The sequence below is a fragment of the Opisthocomus hoazin genome, chromosome Z (genome assembly GCF_030867145.1).
Source record: "Opisthocomus hoazin isolate bOpiHoa1 chromosome Z, bOpiHoa1.hap1, whole genome shotgun sequence".
Lineage (NCBI taxonomy): Eukaryota > Metazoa > Chordata > Aves > Opisthocomiformes > Opisthocomidae > Opisthocomus > Opisthocomus hoazin.
The window spans coordinates 44,906,571-44,929,759 of NC_134454.1; the positions used below are offsets into that span (position 1 = coordinate 44,906,571).

The following is a 23,189-nucleotide window of genomic DNA, read 5'->3' on the forward strand; positions in this document are numbered from 1 at the left end:
TGTGCATTCGCCTAATGCATAGTTAAAATATCATCCTGCACATGGCATAAAATTAAAATAATTTATGTTTTTATCAAGGTGATCTTTCAAGGTTTGGGTTATTTTGACTGTTCTTTAGTTTGTAGTTCATTGTCTCTCTGTTGTTTTTTTTTTTCTTTTTTTCATAAAATATGTGTTATTTGCACAATTTTAAGTCTAAATACAATGTGCTGTTAGTCTCAATCTATATTTAAAACAGTTAAACAAGGTTCGGAGTCACCTCTACTCGTTCCTGTGCAACCTTTCTGTCTTACAGTATCAGTGGGACACGTCTATTACATCTTTGTAGCTAATGATCACAGGAAAGTCTCTGCATGCATGGGAGCAAATTCTAAATACTGACCAGACTGACTATTCAGATAATAAGTTGTTAAGTACTGAAAGGATCTATAAGATTTGTTTGCAGCAGTATGATTTCAAGAGTTTTTGTAGTATAGTTACTCTCCCCTGAGAGAGTTTGAATTCAAATTCATTGTCCACATGCGTTTCTTTCATTCAACCTGAGTGCAATGGGAAGAATGAAGCTATATAAGAAAACTGAATCAAAATGTTAATGATATTGATTTTGCTTACAATATAAAAACAGGGCCCCATATAAATTATTCAGATCATACTGAACAAATATCGACTAAAATTATGTACGTCACATGCATCATATGCAACATGAATATTACCAATAATATTTTAGGGTTCTGATATTATCTAAAGCCAGGTGGTTTTGCTGTGACTGGAAAGTGCATAGTATAGTAGTGATAAAAATGATAGTTACTACCCCTCACATTACAATAAAGGTTTAGAAAAAAGGTGTAAAGCAATGTTGATTAAAGACACGTCATGATCAGATTCCTAATGGCTCAATAAGGTACAAAAACGAGACTTGGAAGAAGGTATTAAGACAAATATTCTAACTTATGGTGGCAAAAGGTCTTTCTAATAATGGGAGAAAACATTTTTATCCTATGTAGTTCTCAAGATATTCTTCTTTACACTAGCATTCACTATTTACTCTCTTCTGCTTCACACTGAAGTAATCTAAATTTGAATGGCGCCTGGTTTTGCCTTGAGAAGAGAGCTAACTGACCGGCTAACTATCCTCACTTGCAAACAGAAATACGGTCTGCTGCTGTTCTCTCCCAGTGCATTTCAGGTATAATGAAGAAACCCACACATACACTTGCCATAAAGCTTTTTTCTGTCTCTTCAGGGAAGCAATCAGTCGTGTTTGTGAAGCTGTGCCTGGTGCCAAAGGAGCCTTCAAGAAACGAAAGGTATTTTTCTTTTTTAGTAGTGCAGTTGACTGTATTTTCTTAGTTCAACACAGAGGAGAGGAGGCAGGTGACTTTAAAGCAGCTGTGAGAATTGCAGATCTTCAATCACTTAAAGTATTGGCTGTTTTCACCCACTGTATGTTGCATCTTGCCCTTTGGTCAGGATATACTTTTACAGGCATCTAGAAGTATGAGTACATCTAGGAAAAAGGTTTGGCTTGCCTTTGTCTTCCTCCTGTAGAAACACCCTCCTTTTCTTTCATTTGTAGATTGCAGGTGGAAGGCTTAAAACAAACAAAAAGGGATGCCTTTTCATAAAATGCAGGACTAAATTGTGGAAATAGGAGCTGGAAGCTATTGTAGAGGTCAAAAATATACATGGTTTTGGAAATGATTAGATCTGCTCTTGGAGCATAGCTCTACCGGTCTGGAAATCACTGATTGCTGGAAATGGAGAGAGCATACCAGGTGATCCTCTGTTCCCTGTGCTCTTTCCATAAACACCTGTGGCTGATTCTCAGTGGCCAGCACTGATGGCAGGTGCAGTGGGTCTTGGCCCGACACTGTTATTACTATGCTTTTATTCTTATTTGTGTGGTAGGAGTTAGGATCTTCAGGGTTAGGAGGGGAGGAAGCCTCAGCTTGGCTGGGCTCTTGCACTGATGGCTCTCAACAGTCTTGCACTGTCTGATTTTCCAGGGCTGGGCTGGCAAAGCTGGTCTTTAATGCTAGGTCTAAGAGAAGGAGCATAGAGAGCAATTAATTATAGCCCTTGTGTGTGTTGTTGGGCACAGGAGAATGGGCAGGTGAAAGAAAAGCTCTGTTTGCTTCCACAGCTGCTGCACCATCTAGGTAGATTCCCATCAGAAAGAAGACGGGATTAAATGCCACTTCTTTGCAATGGGAAATCTTCCCCTGGTAAAATAAGGCATATGTGACAACTTCTGTCACAGCGTAATTGGAAATTGTCTCAGAAATTAAGGTTGTGGTTCCCCACCACTACCACCACCAAATTCATCACATTGGCATTTCTAGGTTGTCTGGCTTGTGCTTTAAACCTGAAAGTAAAGAGGAAAATATCTTTTTCCTTGGAAAGCAAAATGACGCAAAATATAATTGAAAAAGAAGGTTAAACAGAGTCCCAGGTGCCTAGTGAGACACCTTGCTGTATTACTGGTTTTAGAAGCAATGCTGCTTAGCAGTTATTGATAAGAAATAGTGTTTTTAAAGTAAAGTCTACTGGCTGAGAAGAAAATTTGCCCACCAACAGACCTTCAGATAAGTGTTGAAGACAGGTATCTTTTGCCAGTCTGTACTTTCACCATGTTTTTACCACTAGTGACTTCTGAATTTTGTTAAGGTGACATGTGCTTCTTGAGGCTAAGTTTTCACACTTTATCCACACTGTGGGCAGGTGATCCTTAGGCATGAGCTGGGAATGATAAGGGTTTAAGAAATGAAGAGAAATAATAATATTCAAAAGGCCTTGTTTTAAAGAGAAGTTAATTGAATACTAGCTCTGTAAGATCAAAAAGTTAAAATAGTGCAACACAAATGTTACATATAAGCAGTACGTAGGTAGCATATTTTTAATCAATTAAATAGAAGGAAAAGAAGCTAAAACTGCATATATGTAAGCTAAACTGCATATATGTAAGCTAAAACTGCATATATGTAAGCTAAAACTGCACAAATGTTACATATAAGCAGTACGTAGGTAGCATATTTTTAATCAATTAAATAGAAGGAAAAGAAGCTAAAACTGCATATATGTAAGCTAAACTGCATATATGTAAGCTTTAAGCAGTAAAGAAGCACCTGCTAGGAACAAAATTTTCTGAGCTTACAGGCAGCTTAGGATAAGTGCAAATACAGTGGTAGAAGTACACTGCCTCCAGTCACAGCTTTGCTTTTATATCCTAATGACCAGCATGAATATTCACCAATGCAAGTACAGCAAATGGAAGGAACTGGTCTGTTACTGCTGGGCAGCCTGATTTTGTACAGGCTGTGGTTACCTGAATGAGGCTGCTCTCATGTAGCTGTGTGGTTCCCTGTAACTGTGAAAGGTGAGATATTTGTAAACTCTGCTTTGGCAGCATAAACTGTATTGCTACAAAACCTCCTAAGACCTAGTGAAAGGCCTACAAAAGTTATCAATATTATTACATCCCCTTTATTACATTTCCACACTTTGCACTTGTTTTCTGAGTTAGGAGTAATCTTTAGCGGCATGTTGTACCACAGCATACAGAGGTTTTAGCCTATGGCTGGGATTTTTCCTACAGCTAAGAAGTCTACAAGTGTAACGACACTCTGTATCCCTTCTTGTGAGCATCCCACCAGTATCCTGGAGTCTCACTTTCCATGTGGGAAGGGATTAGAGCAGTCAGTAGATGCAGAGCAAACAGCAGATTTCTTTTCAGGAGCTGAAGTTGTTTTTTACAGAATAAGAACATACCATTTTCAGATATTGACTTAATGCATTCATCTTGGTCTGCTCACTTGGTCCCTTGGTGAAGATGAGACTTTGCTATCTCACAAAAACCCTATTTTGTTGGGTCAAGAGAGGATGAATACCTGCCTAGCTAGTAGTAGTAGTAGTAGCAGCAGCAGTAGCAGCAGTACAAGTAGTACAAATGAGAAATTATCTCCAGAGGAAAATAGCTGTTGCAATGAAATGATCTTTGAGAAGTCAGGAACTTTTTAGACATCTTTAAGATTACAGTTAAGCCTGCATATAGTGAAGGTCATCCCAAATAAACAGAGAACAAAAATGTGCTTTTTTCCACCCCCCACAGCCACCAAGCAAAGTTCTTTCTAGCATCTTGGGAAAGAGCAATCTTCAGTTTGCAGGAATGAGCATAATGCTGAATATCTCCACCACCAGCTTAAATCTAATGACTCCAGATACAAAACAGGTGAGTGTAACTGCCATAAAGATTTGTGAGGCTTTTGATGAACAGTTTGCTGCACAATTACTTGCTGTTTGCCAAAATACTCAGTTGCTCAAGTTATTATTCCACAATAATGTCTACAAAAAAAAATGAAAACAGAATATAAAGTAGAAGTCATAGTTTATTCCAGTATTCAGCACAGTTTTGATGAATTATTTTCTTCTTGCCATGTTTCAGTTATCTTGCTTTCACTCTTAAAAGAACTATGACATGAAACAGCATTTTCTAGGCATGGGACTTCTTGTTGGGTACAATTCAAAACTTTCAGTGTTAAAAGGGATGCGTTTTTAGCAGGTGACTAAAGGACTGAATGCGCATCCCCAATTTTGTTGTCGTTATTCCCATTTAGAGCCTTAAAGGGCAATCTATTCCTGAGGCACTGCTAAAAATACAGCCTCAGGGATTTTGCATTGCAGTAAAATGCCAGTCTTCCAGAGAGACAAGGCAGCCTTTTTCAAGCAGCCCATTTCTTCTTCTTCATTGTGCTGAAGGTACAGACAGACTTTGGGGAATCACTGCAGTGTATTGTGAATGATGTATGAGATGAGAAAAATCCTTGCTCAGGGTATATCTACAGAGAAAGCAAACAGACATGCGTAGTCACTGCTGCACGATTTGCTGTGAGCCGCATGCTGCGTTACGGTATGCAACTTTCTGCCCAGATACAGCTAGAGAGAGAGAGAAAAAAAATCCTCCTCAGGAGCCTCAGGATTAAAGAGTAAGAAAGAAATACATGCATTGTCTATTGCTATTACAAAGAATGCATACATTGTCTGTTACAAAGCTTGCTGTTTATTATTATGTTTTCATTGATTTATATTTACCCTTATCCTTATTTAGAAAACATCATAATCTTCTGCAGTGAGCACTGAGACTGTGGGAGCAGCACTGTGGCTGGCTGCAGTAGTTTGGAGCCTTATTATGGAATATACACAGCAGTGCTTTTCATTAAGACAGTTACCCCCAGTCAGAATCATAGGAACTTGATATTAATTATGTCTACTAAAAAAGTCCCAAACCCTGAAAGTCGCCTTGTCTTCAGCTGACGTCATGGCAGAAATGGAGTTAAACTGATTTATCCCAGGGAAGAATCCTCCCTTAGATGTTTTGCCTTTTCTCTGAAGTTGACAAAAGTGTTTATCTTTCTCCCACATCATTCTTTCAGAGATAGACTGGGTCTGGGTGCTGCAGGCCTGGGAAACGTCTGGTTTCTCAGAGATCCCCAGTCTGGCTGTGGCCTCCCTCGTTTCTTGTTTTTGTCAAGCACTTGAAGTGAAAATTAGCATGGCCCAGCAGCTTTGCCTTCTGAGGCTCCACCGAGGAAGATGGCTGTGAACTTCTGTAACTGCCTCTTTTTCCCCAAGGAGCTGGAAGGAGAGAAAAGACAAGACAGTGTTGTTGGCCCTTGGGGCAGCAGGAAAGCAATTGCATGTATCCCTGCACAACAGTTTTGTGAACACGTTAGGCAGGGATGAGTGGAAGTTGGTTTTGTTTTGTTTTGTTTATTTGTTTAAAATGCAGATGTGGGTAGACAGAAATCTTTATAAAGTATGCGCCAACATTAGTTAATAGTTCCATTTTGAGCAATGCAAGATGTTGGTAATTTGCTATGCCTTGTGTCAATATTTTAGTGTTGGGGGGAGGAAAATACCCCTGCCTCAACCTAAACTGTTTAGCTGTGGAATTAAAAATAAGAAGTGTCTGACTTGAACTGATGGTTTCAAGCACTCTTCAGTTTTCTTGTAATTTGGAAAAAATAAGTTTTGAGGCAATCTGAAATAATTTTTTGTTTTTATGATGCTGAACTAAAATCTTGGGTTATCTACACAGTCTGAGATAGTGACAATATTAAATGTGTAACAAATCTTCACAAGTTCATCTCTGTTGTTAGGATCATGGAAAATAAGAAGGAGATCCACACTGATGAGTAAGGGAACCGTGGTTCACCACTGAACACTTAAAAATTAACCACATCTTCAGAGGCTACTGTGGGACAAGCTCGAGTATTGAAAAGGAAGCACTCTTCACATGAAAGAAGTGCTACAAATAGTTGTCAACTCTGTCTGACTTGGTGAAGCAGCAAGATCGAGAGAAACTCATGTCAGGCTTTTTTTCTTTCCAAGGAAGATAGTTGTTAGTTCAGGTCTTTAAAATGCAGGATAGGAAACCAGCCCCGAGAATATCTTTTTAGCCTCATTTTTTCCCAAAACAGTTTTCTAAAATATGTGGTACCCTCTCCAAAGTGAACAATTAAGATCCAAATGACTATTATCACATTCTCTGAGGCACTAAATAAGGGGCCTGTCCTGTACCTATAAATGAATTCCTTGGCATGGTTTCTGTGACTCAAATGATCAAGTGAAATTTTCTTTGAAATGACCTTTTCTTTCTTGGTTGTTACATGATTTCATTATTAAAGGATTTCATATGTTAAATCTCAGAATAGCAATGGAGCAGAGCTGTTCTTGTATTAGAGGTTCACGACGATTTGTCTCTTCCCAGAGAAATATCATATCAGTTCAAGTTGTACATAAGCAAATTGAATTTCAAATGCCCTGAAGTATGCCTGAGATTTTATCCACAATGCTACATTCAGCTAGATTCAAAATTCTATTTGCATATTGCAAATATGTTGGTGTTTGAAACATAAAATGGCACGGTAGGTATTGGAAGCAATGTTAGAATCCTTAGCTGGTGCACAGATTGGTATAATCTCATTGATTTCACCACAGTGGTATCAGCAGAAAAGTATTTTGATGAATAGGACCCTTTGCTCCATTCATCACTATCTGTAATAGAGAAAGTGAGCTTTAGCAGATTAAAATTTATCTGAAGATACTGTATGACAGATCTATATGATTTACTGGAGTTCCGAGCTCATTTAGCAATTTTGCCATGTCCTGCTAGGTTTTAAAAAACACCAGGATAGATAGATTTATCCTTAAGTTCGCTTATATTATCATGGTATTCTTTGCACTCCTTGTAGGTGAAATGCAGAGGTCATGTTGATCTTGGTTTTGGACTTTCACCCCCCTAAAACAAAAAAAGAAATCAAAAGGGTAAACTCTAAGAAAACCTACTGACTCACACTTATTCTTTCTGATCCATACAGATCATAGCAAATCACCATATGCAATCTATTTCCTTTGCATCTGGAGGTGATCCGGTAAGCATTTCTTTAAAGCTTTCTCCCACATAGATACTGCTTTATGAGGACCGTGTCACAAAATTTATTGCATAATTTACTGAAAAAAAAAAATATAACCACAATAGCTCCTGTTTCTTGTTTCATAAATTCTTCTTGATTGTTGCCATCAAACTATTTTTAAGGGAAACGACTGACAAGCAGTCATAAATCCTTCTCTTTGAATGACTGAAACAAAAAGTATCAAAGGGCTGTGAGCATTCATATAATAACTGATAAGCAGAGCTCTGTTTTTCAGGGTAATGTAGAATAGTCATACGGGTATCACGTGAATTTGTGTCCTGACTCTTTTTTATTTTGTACTTTTTACAGTAATAGACTATGTTGCAGTTATATTTATAGCAATGTATACTTTTTTTTTTTTATTCTCTTCTTTAAGTGTACATTGAGAAGACTGTGCTAAATATTACCTTCAGGTATACTGACTACACTCATGCAGCTTGAAGACAGGCTTTCAGGGAAAGCGCAGATCTTCTCAGTTTTGCAAAGCTTTCAGATACACCTACACATGTGGTTCATCTAGATCAAAGGGCGGACTCCTGCTTGTTGCGCTTTTCTTTGTTTTTATAAGCAGTCCAGCCAAAGGCTTATTAAATGTGCTTAAAACGTATTTGTCACCCAGGAAGCAATGGAATCATAAAACAGTGATGTTGCTCACCTCTTACCTTAGAGGTTTGAAGACTTTTAAACCTAGATTAATTGAGTGAGTCTGCCTCTTCCTCCATCATATGATTATCATTTGTCAGTCATGTACTACAGGTAAGGCAATTTCTAGCCTTCTTTGTGAATTAATTCTCTCAGTTCAGCTCTGCTAAGCTGAAGATCCTTGGCACCTTCTCTGTTCATTTCACTATCCTCAGAAAACATAAGGGCAAACTTCAGTCTTAGTATAGCTCTGCTAAGCTCAGTTCAGTTCCAGAAGGGAAAAGAACACCATATCATAACAATTTGGGGAACAAAAAATGGATCAACAGCAGCTTTGAAATACAACAGATTGCAATGGATGCTGTAAATGAACAATTCCTGAAGTGGGCAGAGGAGTGATTAGCACAGTTCCCTGCCTCCATAGAAGATTCTTCGCTCCCCATCTGCCATCCCAAATGCTAAGTCCTGGAAACACCATTGCACACTGCCCACTGTTAGAGTGATTTACCAGGAAAGAGGAGAGAAGCAGCAGTAGAGATTGGATTTGGAGTACACAAGATCTTCCAAATGTTTTAGAGAGAGAAAAATCATGTTACTGAGTCAGTCAGCTACCAGAGACATCAAATCGCATGGTGTAAGGGAGCATACAAGAGACAGTGAAATTGTAAAGTTGCCTTCCCAATAAGACCATGGCATGGTGAGCTCATTCTGTGGGTGGAGAGAATGGGTATGAGTATCTAATGACGCTCTACAGGCTTGTCTCAGTGGGCTAGTATGTGGCACAACCTTAAATCAAAAGCTTGTTCTTGAAGCAAGTGGTTCCTTTGTCCTTCGTGCACACAGAAGAAGACAAGTTGCAAGGATGTGATTTAAGTCACAGCTTTATTAACTCATCTAAGGGTCATACAGACATAACTTCCATCAACCCTCAATGATTTCCATTTTGTGGAGGACTGCCACCACCAAACTCTATCCCCCAAACACAGCTGGGTTCCAGCGTATAAGCTCATCTCCTCATGTGAGATTTAAAATGGATAGACAAAGGCCATACTGAGTTAGGAAGCCAGATCTGTGTCCACATTTCTTCAGGAAATATCTCCCTGGGTTTGAATTTTGAAGTTTGGTTTATTTAGAAGTGAGGCTGCCCCCAATTCTCACCCGATCCACTTTTCTGCTCTGGGTATCTGCCACACATTCATGCCAGCAATTAACTTTGCAACTTTCCTCTCACTCAGTAAGCATTAATCACCTTAGTCACTCAAAATATATCCACTGGAGAAGCGTTCCACAGTCTTGGAGAACAGCTTGAGTACCATATATGTTTTTTCAATATTCCCCTTTGCAGTGAGTCAGACAGTTTCTGGCTCTGTCAGTGCATGGTAGCTTAAAAATCTCTTCATCAAATCCTTTTACACACCATTGCAGAATAATTTTTAGTTCACTTCCAAGACCGTGTTCTGGATCTGCTTTATGTCTCTTCAGTCCCTCCTTATGATAGACTAAATATTTTTCATCCCTAGTCATTTCAGGTGGCTGTTTCCAGGCTGCTCGACAAGACATCTGTCTGAAACGATTTCAGAGAGGCAGATCTCATAAGGTCTAATAAGGCAGGTCTCTCAGAGGTCCCCAAAGGCAGTAGTTTTTCAGTTTCAGCCATGCCTCCAAATTTTAACACCACAATGCAATTTCTTTGAGGTGAAAATTATAGCTCATTCATACTTGTCTTCAGTCCTTGAATGTCAGGGACCACTTTGCTGCATCAGCCCAGCCCTGTATAGCCAATTCATGGGAGTCTTCTAATTTAACCACTGTGAAATGTGCCTACCTCAGGTCCTTCATGGTTTGTCATAGTCAGCTTGTATCTGAGAGCTTTAGATGAAATAAAGAGTAGGTGGTTCCAGTCTTTCACACCCACGCTAGCTATGAGATAGATCTATGATTTACTCAGGCATGAATGTATCCATTAGCTATGTCTGTACTAGTAAATAAAATGATCTGTGGCCTGTTTTCTGGCCCTGAAACTAAACAGCACAGTGCAATTTGCATCCACACATTCACTCTCTTCCCTCCCAGTGGTCTCTTGCCACTGATGCCCAGCACGTGCTGGTCCCTCGGAGAGTTTCAGAGCATAGCGTGGGAAACCAGCACAGCCAGGCAAGGGAGAGCAGCAACAGCTAAACAGTGGGACAACCGTGGGACACATCTCAGGCCTTTACCTTGGCTCTTCTTTATTTGCTACTATAGACATAGCCACTTTTCTTGATATGCATCATTAATTCCACTGAAGTCACTGCCTAGACACTATGTCACTGGATGCTTAAGAAATTACTGGGCAAAATGCTTGGGCTATTCTTTGCTCTGCATTTTTTGGAGACCAGCCTCGTTACTGCTGTGTCTGAGTGCCTTCCATTAGTGCATTAGAGTGACATGGCTACACATGTGTCACCAGCACCACAAATGCGCTTCATCATTTCTTTTGCCCTCTCCTTGGGAAGGGAGTTGTATGTACATGCAGCACAGTGATTTGTTTTGGGTGGGTGGTGGCGCTGTGTGCTTGTACTAGAGAAAGCTAAACTGAAGAATTCTACCTCTTAACTGAAGATTGATGTTTGTTATGACAGTAGATTGTGACATAATTGTTAATGGTCTTGGACCAGTCCCCTAGAAAAGGCTTTGGGTAGATTCATGCAGCCAACTGTAGTGTGTCATGTATATATACCTCAGCTAGGTTTACCTATACCTGACTAGCCAGGCATATCAGGAAATACCGGATCTAACCAGGACTTCCTCGTCACATCGAGGACATATGGCATTTTCCAGATGTGCCGTCCAGCTTTCCAAGAAGTACTGACCCATCTGTTTCATCTGCACTGCGATGAAAATCTGCGCTGCTTGTGCACAGGAAAGTAACGGTGGCAGGAGAGCAAGCAAAAAATCCCCAGAGAAGATGTCAGCCTGCTCTTGGCAGAAAATCCACCTGGCATGTGGCAATGGGAATGGCTGGGAGCAGGCCATGGGCTGGGAGCGAGCATCCTGGGATGCTGCTTGTCACAGCCAAGCAGTGGCTGAGTACCTCTGTGCCGTATGGCACGGTAGTCAGGAAAGCAGACACACCTGCTTGTCACACATGAATAAATGCCCCTGCTCAGTATTTCTGGGGAGCAGGGCAGTTAATCCTACTCTTTCTGTGGCAGAACTGGCTGATTATTAATGTCCTGAACCATAATCTCTGGGTAGTTTGAAGATGAGGACTTGTAATTCTGCTCTCTTCTAAACGAAGCCTGATCCAAATTCTACTAATTTTGTTTAATTGATTTTCAAAGGCCTTGGAAGAGATTTTTAAGTTCTGCTGGAATAGATCACACTCTGTAGAAAGCAAAGTTGTGGGATCAGTACTAAAACCCATAAACATTTTAAACGGGTTTAAGTAGTATATAACCTCAGAGAAAATCTTGTTACTTGAGGCTCTGCCTCAGGAATCTGCACACTCCAGACTAAGATCTGTTGCTATGATCAGTGCAAAGATCGTTTTGCATTCATTGTAGATGTCTTAATTTTTTGACAGGATACAACTGACTATGTTGCATATGTAGCTAAGGATCCTGTTAATCGGAGAGGTAAGTTAGAAATATCTATTTGGTGTCTTTTTTCCTTTGAGAAACATGAATTATTCATGGTATAATTCAGTCATTTCCACCCCCCCCCCCCCCCCCCGAAAGAAATAAATGTAGCCCAATACAAAGATTGACTTTGACAGAGTCATGGAAAGATTGTGCAGCAAGAAGAAACAGCCTTGCGCAAGTTGGTTCTCAAACTTGGAAGAGGTCTTGCCTGTAGTTCATCTCCAAATATCACTTGGATTCTCTTCATCTCTTAAACACTTGCCTTACTTGGCTGCGTGAGCTTCTAGGCAACAGCTAACTCTTACCTACACCCAATCACTCTGCAAGAACTAAGCAGTCCTCTGATTAGCTCCTCTGATGAGGTGGCTGAATCTGTTAGGTCTTCTCAGTACATGCCTAATTCTTCCTGGCAGAATTAGATTCTTTACCAAACAGTGAGCTTTTGAGCCAGCTCACTGGAGTCTGTAATTCTCTTTCTCAGGGAAGTTTTATTCAAGGTTGTTTTGCTTTATGAGAGATCAGTCAGGAACAGGGAACCTCTTGTTGATTGTCTTCAAAGACTAAGATCCAGTTCAGATTCTCAAAAATAGAAGTAAATTATGAAAAGTATAAACTACAGTCTGAAATAATAGGCACAGAAAACATTCCTGCTTGTAATGCAGAAAGCATCACTAGGTCTTAATGCTAGATACAAAGTATTGTATAATGTACCTGAGAATCTACTTATTATTCATAGATTCATAGAGAAAAAAAGATTAGCTCCAAAAAAAGACTCAACCACTTCCAACAGGATTTCTGTAGAACTCAGACACTTTTAACTCCAAAATGCCAGCCCTGCAAATTCTGAGCTGCCACCTTACCATGGGCACAGCTTAGCTTCCGTATTTTGTCACCTTCAATGATTTTAGATGCTTCAACAATCTGTTGTGTCCATGTGCAGAGATATCCAGAATTGAGAGGGTTAGCTCATAAATAATACCTGCACTAAACATCCTAATACACTGAATATCAGTAAAACGCCTAGAGAACTTATGGGGAGCAGGAGGTAGTCCTTCGCCAAGCTTGTTATGTTCCAGCATCATGTGTTCCCCATCAGAAAGGCTCTGGCATCATCCTGTAGGCTGTGTGGTGCACAGCTGCCCTCCAGCCCACCTGCTGTAGCAGTACCCTTCTGCTGAACTGGAGACTGATTCAGTTGTACTGAGAGACCTCAGCGGCAATATGGTGGACCAGCATCACAGACCAGATGTTTGCACTATAGGGTTTGGAGGAGCCCTGTGCTCTGTTTTCTGTGTCTGTGGGAGTGGAGTTTATATAAACATTGTTTCATGGACTATGCTCCTTATGCCTAAATGGAACGTGTTTAGCCTTAGCTTCCTGTCACTGTTCTTGTTGAGCTAGTCTATCCTAGATTGAGCAGCCATCTAAGAACCTGGTATTGTCTTCCTGCGGTGTCTTTAGTTCAAGTCATTTATCAGTTTTCTTTAGGAAAATTGTGACAGAGTGAACTCTGTAGGTCTCCAGCTGCAGTGCACGTCCTCCATTGCTCAGATAATTTCTGTTCCTCCTTCTTTCATTTTTCTGCATTGTTTTGAAAAGGTCGAGGATGCCTGTTGTTGTCTGGAGTAACACAGTATTAATGCCAGCAATCTATAACAGAGGCTGCACCTTCTTCATCTTATTTACTTTTGTCCTCATCATTAGCCATTTTCTCATAAGCCCTTTTTGCTGCAGTGAAGCACTGTTACCTCGTGTGAAATTCTTTCACGCTGTGAACTTTAAGTCTTCTGCATTACAACTTGCCATGGGAGCTTTCCCCAGATGTGTGTACATCAGTCGTTTGCAGATCAGTGACTTTGTATGTGACCTGTATCAAAACACATTTTTTTAAAAGGTCTAGTTTACCAAGGGATCTGGATTGCCTTCTTTCATCATCACTGGCTATTCTGTCAGTATTTGTGTTACCTGCAAAGTACTGTGGAAGTGAGTTCGAATTTAATTCTGTATCTAGTGAAAAGGTTACTGCTGCTGTTACTGACACTAGCACCGATGCTGTACTATAGCTTTCACTCGCATATTTAACTCATTTCTTCCCAAGGATGGAAAAGCTCTCTTCAGTGCTTTGTATTCTGGATCTAGCAAAGTAAAGGCTCTCTGTCTTCCACTGTAACATGCACAAGAAATCATCTCTGCGTGAGCCAAACCTTCTCATCCTTTTATAGGAAGCTCATCTCCTACCTGCTGAAAGTCCATTCATGTATCCAAGGAAACAGGTTACTCATTATGTCACCCACTGAAACTACTTAATGACTCATGCTTCATTTCAGCTCCAGACAGGTTTAGCAGTGAGCAATGGAGCCTCTTTAAATCCCCACTCGAGAGTTATAGAGTGCAAAAATTACAGCTTTGTTTGGCCTAACTACTTTTGATCCACATTCATGGAGATAAGCCTGCACCTTATCTGGGGGCTGATTGTGCGCTGCTGCCAGCAATGGTGCAGAGCGGGTAAACAGCAAATATCCTGCGGCTAGCCAGGGACATCTGCCTCTGGCTTTGAACACACAGAGGTCCTGTTTCCAGCTGCTGAATCCACTTTCATCATGCAGCTAAGGCCATTTTCCCTGAATCAGGCACTGCCTCATCATGCTGATCAGCACAGGAGATGCTGTAAGGTGAGAAGAGAGCATCGCTGGATCTGCTTAGCAGGGCAGCACTGTGACTGGTGCCATCTCATGCTGCATGAGATGCTGGTGCTGCTGCTGCTGAGGGAGAGACACCTTGGTGCCCTGGTCACTCTATACGTGCATAACTGCAGGTTTCTTGGCCCTTTATTCTGGCGTCTTCAGAAATCTGTCCAGCAGATCAACCTCTGAGAAGTCATTGTTAAACATCCTTAATCTCCCTATATTGCTTTAACTAAAATTAAGCCACACAAATGTCATGACCAACCCTTCTCTGTAGGATGCTGGCATCCAACTCACTTGATTCCACTGAGCTGGACACTTGGCATATACTAAAATGCAGGTTTTCAGCTGAAGAATTTATATTCAGGTTATTAAAGCAGTCAGGAGTGGTAGAAATTAGTAACTTTGAATAAGGTCCCACTGTAGTGTGGCAGGACTTGGAAAAGAATCAGAGTTTCAAATCCAATCCAGGCTCTAGCCAGCAGACCACGTGCTTGTCCAGCACTTAACATGGAAAATGAACTTGCCTGGGCTTTTCTGAGTATCACTGACGTGTTGTTCATTCAGATCTTTAGCTTCCAGCTCTTCAGACCCGTCTGAGTTCCTGCAGTGTTCGGTGAAATCTTCACGAGTTCTCCTGTTTATGTTGTCACATGAGATGATACCTACAAACCACTCTCTGTCTGAAAACTGGGATGGATTTGGCTGCTCAGACAGCTGATAAAGGTTACTCGGTCTCCCATAGGAACAGAGCTTGTGTTGCCAGCTGCCCTCCTTACTGCCTCTGTCACCATGGGTTCAGAGAAGCGGCATGTGGGAGAGTGCTGGAAGTAACTGGGGTGCTGGCTCTGCGCTCCCCAGTGATCCCCCAGTTTGCTGGCAGTGTCTCCTTAGACACAAGAAAGAAAACGTACCAGCCTCTTTATTACTGGAATTAGGTCAGGGCCTGGAATCTAGGAAATATCTAGGAAGTGTCCTAGTTACTGCTCCTCCCTCAGCCTGTAATTTGGGAAATTCTGGAACCTCAAAGGAAGTGAACAGCTTGCAAACTTGGGATGATTAGACATAAAACTGAAGTGGGGATAGAATTGAGGAAAGCAAAGAAAGCTTTTTTTGTTGTTACCATCTATTAATATTTCTGTAATTTCAACGTAAAGCTCAGAATTCTCATATAATTTATTGCATTCAGGTAATAGCAAGTGAAATTTTATGCGATTTCACATCTGTATGGAATTGTTAAGATTGTAGAACTGATTTCTGGTCTTGCCTATTGCAGTTACACATCAGACCAATTTTATTTAACCTTCAAAAAGACCACATTGCCTGAAATTCACTGTGCCAGATTTAGGTTTTATAGAAATGTGCACATCATGAATAGGGCAACTACGCCTGACGTGTAGGTCAGTGCATCCCACCATAACATAAACAATGATTTGCATGTGCATGTGTCAAATCTTTTCCATTTAGCTTGTCATATACTGGAATGCTGTGATGGTCTGGCCCAGGATGTCATCAGCACCATAGGGCAAGCATTTGAGCTTCGATTTAAGCAATACTTGCGATGCCCCTCTAAGATACCTACTTTCCATGATAGGTGAGTATGATTGCAGAAGCCTGCTAAAGGATCTTCTTCAGCTTTGTATTTACTTAGTAAAATGTGCCGTGGACAAGGATGCTGGAGATGGACAGGATTTAAATACTTAAAAAATAGATTTCTGCTGAATTGGCAAAGCAGGGTTTGCCTAATGAATACGAAAGGAGCACAGTCATTTTAAAAGAATGGGCTAAATATGGATTTCACAGTAAACTTATTGAAATGATCATGCGTTTTCTGTTGTAGTCAGTAGGCAGAGTTACATGACCAAGAATGGGTGTTATTTGTGGCATTTCCTCATTGCTGTTACTGTCATAGCAGCTCTGTCAATTTAGATGAAGTAAGCTAGAGTTGCTGGGCTTCCAAAATGACAAGCGATGTTTCACTATTTCTCATATTAGTCAGGGTGAAGTTTTTAGGAATGTGATGTATTTTACAGAGGCTTTGACTACATTGTTCTCTGGAGGATACAAAATCCGTCTGCTTGTATATGTTTAAGAGGCTGGGATATAGCATTCTGGTTTTTTTTGACATGGATTGCTATACACTTGCTAACATTAGTATAAATCCCACTGAGCTGGTACCCTGCATAATCTCTTATATCAGAGTAAAATGAGTGTATGGTGAATATAAAATACTACTATCCTAATCTGGAAGCATTCTGTACTCACATTAGCCTTGTTGCTAACTGTAGATTGAAATCACACATCTGATCTCTTGTCTTTGTGAAGTTCTTCCAGATTTATATTGACGATAGAGCAGCCATAATTAAAGACAAAGTTTTAGGTCTTAGTCAGTCAATCAAGTAATAATAATACAAACGCTACAGTAAGATTAAATGAAATTGTTTGTTAATGTAGTTTACAGCAGTCTTTAAGGCTATAAGTAAAAACATCCTTTACTCAGTATAAAGAACTTCATCTACTGCAAAGGAGGTTTAGATCAAGTTTGTCTAAACAGAAGGAGTCTGCCACATGATCCATCATTGCTTCCTGACTTATAATGGTAGCTGAATTGTCAAAATAATTTGCAATAGTGATCACCTGACAGGCAGTCTAAACATGATGCAAGTATCCCTAAGTGCTTTGCAAGTGAGGGGCAGAATAAAGCACCCACTCTCTTGCAGGATGCAGAGTTTTGACGAGCCGTGGACAGAGGAAGAAAACGAGGCAACAGAACATCCCTATTACAACAACATCCCAAATAAAATGCCCCCCCCTGGCGGCTTCATTGATGCCAGGCTCAAAGCAAGACTTCCCACTGCTGCAGATGCAACTCAGGTCAGTGCAATTGCATCTCTGCCCTCCTGCTGATGGATCCAAAATTTTTACAAAATGAGTATTTTGAGATGGACACCCTCCAGTATTTTGAGATGGATATCCCAAAGTAAGGATATATAATGTATCCATGCATTGGGAGTGTTCATAGCGCACAGCCCTTCATGGGGTGTGCCCAGTTTCCTTTGGCATGGGCACTGAAGATTTAGAGGGCAACAAATTAGGCGGATTCAGAACAAACAAAAGGAGGTGAGCTCCTCCATGGTGTTAAAACGTTACATGGGTTCAAGGAAGAGAAATCCACTGAGGGTTACTACATTTGTAGAAACCATGTCTGCTTCAGAGAGTATTAGATAGTGCACACTGACTGGGAAAGCTGTGATGCAGAACCGTTTAAGCAATCTAGCGCAGTCATTACTGACAGTTCATTATGTTAATAACCCAGCAGTGGTCAGTATTCAGCCAGGTGCCTAGGTAGGTTTTCCTCCTCACGTTGAACTGAGGCCAGCTTGGATATTTCTGCCAGCCTTGATGTCGGAAGTTTTGACTGCAGGATCAACATAGCCACCTAAGAGGAGTTTTCAGATCCACCACAATTCTGCTCAAATCCAGAGGGGCCTTGTCTGTAGACACCATCCTTCGTTCCATACCCCAGTGCGTCCCCTGGTACCAACGTGAGTCTTTCGGCTCAGGCTTTGGAGGGTGCTGGGGGTGTCTTCTGGTCCCAGGTGTGTTTCTGTGGGACGTTTTTCCCAGGCATGGTTTGTCAGGGCTCACTGTGTAAAGACAAATGTGCTGGAGGAGGTGATGCATCATTTGGGATTGTGGGGGTTAATAAGAGCAGGAAGCAGGGAAGTTTACATGAAGGTCACCGATAATATGTGACTCCTACACAAATGCATTTGTGAGATATATATTCTGACACCATGATGAATCGGAAATGAAGAGTGGGAGTACACAGAATACAGCCAAGGAAATTGTCAGAGCCACTCATAATATATCTGAGCATTTTAAAGGTAATTGAACATATCTTTGCACATGTGTCCACTCTAGTCTGCAGCAGGAGTGGGAGGAGAGCAAACCTATTACCAGAGTCGTCACTTAGGAGACAAATTCAGTGAAGACTGGCATCATGGGCTTGTTAAGCAAGGTGAGTTTTGCTAGTTTTAGCTGTAATACTGCAGGAGGTCTTGGGTGGGCAAAGCATGTGAAAGTCTGATGCCTCAAAGTCTTAAGGCAATGAACTGCACTTTACTGATGTATTCACTTTGCCTGAATGTCAGCTTTGATATCTGTGAAAAGCATTTGGTAATTACCTCTGGATAAATTATTAAATGCACACCTTCATAAAATCTTATCTTTTTCAGAGCAGTTCACAAATAGAGTTGCCCCAAAGCTTCAGCTATCTCGCTCGCCATGTCTTAAAACCCCATGGTATTGGGCTGCATGGTCTGTTCTGAAAATCTAACCCACTAGGGCATGCAAGATATAGTTACCAAAGGAAGAGCCTGAAGTCAGAAGCTTTTTTAAAATGTGGAGCACTGCATGTGTTTGCATGTGATCTCTGCTCCACGAATAACAAATAATGCATAATGTTCTTTTTATTGCTGTCTATGAATTTTAAGCAAATCACACCAAAACATACGTGTGAAATTTCACCCTTTCCACCTTTATGTGGCAGCTGTATTGTGTTTCTGGGGACGCTTTCTTTTCAAATGCCAGAATATGTTATCTGTTGTTAATCTGCACAGATCTGAGGATTTTATTCCATTTCCTCCTCTCATGTCTCCCCAACTGAATATCAGTTTTGAAACTGACAGTCTTTATTTACAAAATTTTCCTTTCCTCCTGAATAATAACCACTCCCCCCCCCACCCCCCAAACCCTAATTGAAACAGAGTTCTGAATCCATTCCTCAACAGTTTTTTCTACTAGATCCTGCAGTTATTGATTTTACATCTCCCATTTCAGGGAATTTTAAACCTGTGGTGATAAGGTGTGATGTTATTTGGTCTTTATAACAACACTGTTCTGTCAAATACAAAAAAGAAGGAAAAAAGTCTTGAATTTTCTAGGATCTGTGGATGTTTGTAGTATGCCAGAAGGGAAATCACAGGTAACTCCAACAGCAGAGATGCCAACATATGTAAACACCCAGCATATAAATATAGAAGCTCTACTGGCACTTCAGGCAGATGCTGAAAGTACCTTCAGTGGAACGACAGATGATACCAAAGACAGCAGCCCAGGAAAGGATCTGTTTGACATGAGTGAGTTCCCTTCCTATTCGCTTCCTTGCTAACAAGCGACCCAATGTGTTTATGCACTAGTTCTGTATAAAAATAATTTTTAAATTACCCAAATTTTAGTATTCTTGGTGGAGTTATGGTGAATTTTAGAATTCATGGTGGTTTCATATCTGACCAACTTAAAGTAAGGGTGGACAAAGATTTGATGCTAGTTTGTATTATATCTGAGTTAAGCTGAGTTGCAGTCTTCTGTTGTCCTTAGTATCACAGGCAACCATGTCAGAAGGAAAGTAATTCAGGAGGCTTGTCATGCAGTGAAGTGAAGGAGTGAATGGCTAGAGAATTAGCTCCAGACTGTCCTGTGAATATGTTACTAGGAAGTTGAAGCATACTACAAAAACTTTGTGCAACAATGAAGCTGGGAGAGAAACTAAAAGGCTGTGTTATCTGTTGCTCTGGCTAGGCCTACTATCCTATCTAGCTATCTCTTCCAACTTTGAAGTCAGCTTTTCCAAAGTCAGAATCATAGCCACAGCTGTAAAACAATGGTTTAAGCATCAGTCATAAATGATGTTGGTGCTACTGACACCAACAAGTTTTCAGACTTGAAGAGATACTTAACAGGAAATACGGGGAAAGCTCTTTGATGCACAGAAAATTTTGTTTGTTTTTCTACTGTTCCTACCTCCAATCAATTTCTGACATGATTGATTTAATTCAGTTCACATAATTAAAATCCAGTGAGACAAAGCATTTGGTGCCTATATGTTATCTGTAAAATAACATATCTACATTTCTGTTATCTCAGTATACATAAAACTGTCTTCCTGAAATGTCTTTGCTGAGACATGGCTCTATTTCCACAGCTTAGGTAGAATCTGGATTGAAAAAAACGGAGAGGAAAGAAAGCTGAGGGATTATTTATCTGTGAATATAGATCTGAAATGAGAAAATTCTGCTGTCTGAAATCAGGCATGTTAACACTGATTTCTAACATGCCATGCCCTTAAAACATACAGAATCACAGAATCACAGAATGGTAGGGGTTGGAAGGGACCTCTGCGGGTCATCTAGTCCAACCCTCCTGCCGAAGCAGGGTCACCTACAGCAGGCCGCACAGGACCTTGTCCAGGCGGGTCTTGAATATCTCCAGAGAAGGAGACTCCACAACCTCCCTGGGCAGCCTGTTCCAGTGCTCTGTCACCCTCAGAGGGAAGAAGTTCTTCCTCATGTTCAGACAGAACTTCCTGTGCTTCAGTTTGTGCCCATTGCCCCTTGTCCTGTCACTGGGCACCACTGAAAAGAGTCTGGCCCCATCCTCCTGACACCCACCCTTCAGATACAATGTAAGTATATATTAGGTCCCCTCCCAGCCTTCTCTACTTCAGGCTGAACAAGCCCAGCTCCCTCAGCCTCTCCTCGTAGGAGAGATGTTCCAGTCCCCTCACCATCCTTGTAGCCCTCGGCTGGACTCTCTCCAGTAGCTCCTCATCTTTCTTGAAGTGGGGAGCCCAGAACTGGACAGAGTACTCCAGATGAGGCCTCACCAGGGCAGTGTAGAGGGGAAGGAGAACCTCCCTCGACCTGCTGGCCACACTCTTCTTGATGCACCCCAGGATCCCATTAGCTTTCTTGGCAGCCAGGGCACACTGCTGGCTCATGGTTAACCTGTCGTCCACCAGGACACCCAGGTCCCTCTCCGCAGAGCTGCTTCTCCAGCAGGTCCACCCCAAGCCTGTACTGATGCATGGGGTTGTTGCTCCCCACGTGCAGGACCCTGCATTTGCCTTTGTTGAACCTCATCAGGTTCCTCTTTGCCCAACTTTCCAGCCTGTCCAGGTCACGCTGAACGGCAGCACAGCCTTCCGGTGTGTCTACCACACCTCCCAGTTTGGTGTCATCAGCAAACTTGCTGAGGGTACATTCTAACTCTTCATCCAGGTCGTTGATGAAGAAGTTAAACAAGACTGGGCCCAGTACTGACCCCTGAGGGACACCACTAGTTACCAGCCTCTAACTAGACTCAGCGCCGCTAATGACAACCCTCTGAGTTCTGCCATTCAGCCAGTTCTCAATCCACTTCACTGACCACTCATCCAGCCCACACTTCCTGAGCTTTCCTAGGAGGATGTTATGGGAGACTGTGTCGAAAGCCTTGCTGAAGTCGAGGTAGACAACATCCACGGCTCTCCCTTCGTCTACCCAGCCAGTCACATCCTTACTTCTATTTAATACGCAATCTTTCCCTAAAAATAGGGAGAACTGATTTCTCATCTTCCAGCCACAGAGGGTGGAAGCAAGGACAGGTAGCCTGGGAGGAATATACAGAAATTGTCTGAGCAGCCAGGGAGCAGGTTAGAAAAGCTAAAGCCCTCATAGAATTAAATCTGTCCAGGGATGGTAAGGGCAACAAGAAAAGCTTTTTAAGTATGTCAGTGACAAAAGGAAGAGCAGGGAAAATGTAGGCCCTCTCCGAAAGGAAACGGGAGACCTGTTTACCTGGCATATAGAGAAGGCTGAGGTACTCAGTGACTCAGTCTTCACTGGCAAATGCTCCCGCCACACCACCCAAGTCACAGATGGCAAAGGCAGAGACTGGGAGAATGGAGAACCACCCACTGTAGGAGAAGATCAGGTCTGAGACCATCTTTGACACTGTCCCGCATGATGTCCTTGTCTCTAAATTGGAAGGACATGGATTTGACAGATGGACCACTCGCTGGATAAGGAACTGGCTCGATAGACGCACTCAAAGAGTTGCAGTCAATGGCTCGATGTCCAGGTGGAGACCAGTGATGAGTGGTGTGCCTCAGGGGTCGGTACTGGGACTGGTGCTGTTTAACATCTTTGTCAGTGACATGGACAGCAGGACTGAGTGCACCCTCAGCAAGTTTGCCAACGACACCAAGCTGAGTGGTGTGGTTGACACGCTGGAGGGAAGGGATGCCATTCAGAGCGACCTTGACAGGCTGGAGAGGTGGGCCCATGTGAACCCCATGAAGATCAACACAGCCAAGTGCAAGATCCTGCATGTGGGTTGGGGCAATCCCAAACACAAGTACAGAATGGGCAGAGAGTGGCTCGAGAGCAGCCCTGAGGAGAAGGACTTGGGGGTACTGGAGGATGGGAAGCTCAACATAAGCCGGCAATGTGCACTTGCAGCCCAGAAAGCCAACCGTATCCTGGGCTGCATCAAGAGAAGCATGGCCAGCAGGTCGAGGGAGGTGATTCTGCCGCTCTACTCTGCTCTGGCGAGACCTCACCTGGAGTCCTGCGTCCAGCTCTGGAACCCCCAACATAGGAAGGACATGGATGTGTTGGAGCGGGTCCAGAGGAGGGCCACGAAGATGATCAGAGGGCTGGAGTACCTCTCCTATGAGGACAGGCTGAGGGAGTTGGGGCTGTTCAGCCTGGAGAAGAGAAGGCTCCGGGGTGACCTTGTAACAGCCTTCCAGTACCTGAAGGGGCCTACAGGAAGGATGGAGAGGGACTTTTTAGAAGAGCATGTAGTGACAGGACAAGGGGGAACGGCTCTAAACTGAAAGAGGGCAGATTTAGGTTAGATATTAAGAAGAAATTCTTCACCATGAGGGTGGTGAAACACTGGCACATGTTGCCCAGAGAAGCTGTGGCTGCCTCCTCCCTGGA

At 42.0% G+C, this 23,189-nt stretch overlaps 1 protein-coding gene across 1 annotated transcript in view; it reads left to right on the forward strand.

Annotated features, from left to right (window-relative positions):
* SHC3 (SHC adaptor protein 3) overlaps positions 1-23,189 on the forward strand; it is a 71,690-nt gene that overhangs the window by 35,055 nt on the left and 13,446 nt on the right. The window contains exons 3-10 of the mRNA XM_009936690.2: positions 1,244-1,307; positions 4,109-4,228; positions 7,377-7,430; positions 11,680-11,731; positions 15,889-16,015; positions 17,142-17,295; positions 18,346-18,442; positions 19,368-19,562. Of these exons, the coding sequence (XP_009934992.1) occupies positions 1,244-1,307; positions 4,109-4,228; positions 7,377-7,430; positions 11,680-11,731; positions 15,889-16,015; positions 17,142-17,295; positions 18,346-18,442; positions 19,368-19,562 (863 nt within the window). The remainder of the gene's footprint in view (positions 1-1,243; positions 1,308-4,108; positions 4,229-7,376; positions 7,431-11,679; positions 11,732-15,888; positions 16,016-17,141; positions 17,296-18,345; positions 18,443-19,367; positions 19,563-23,189) is intronic.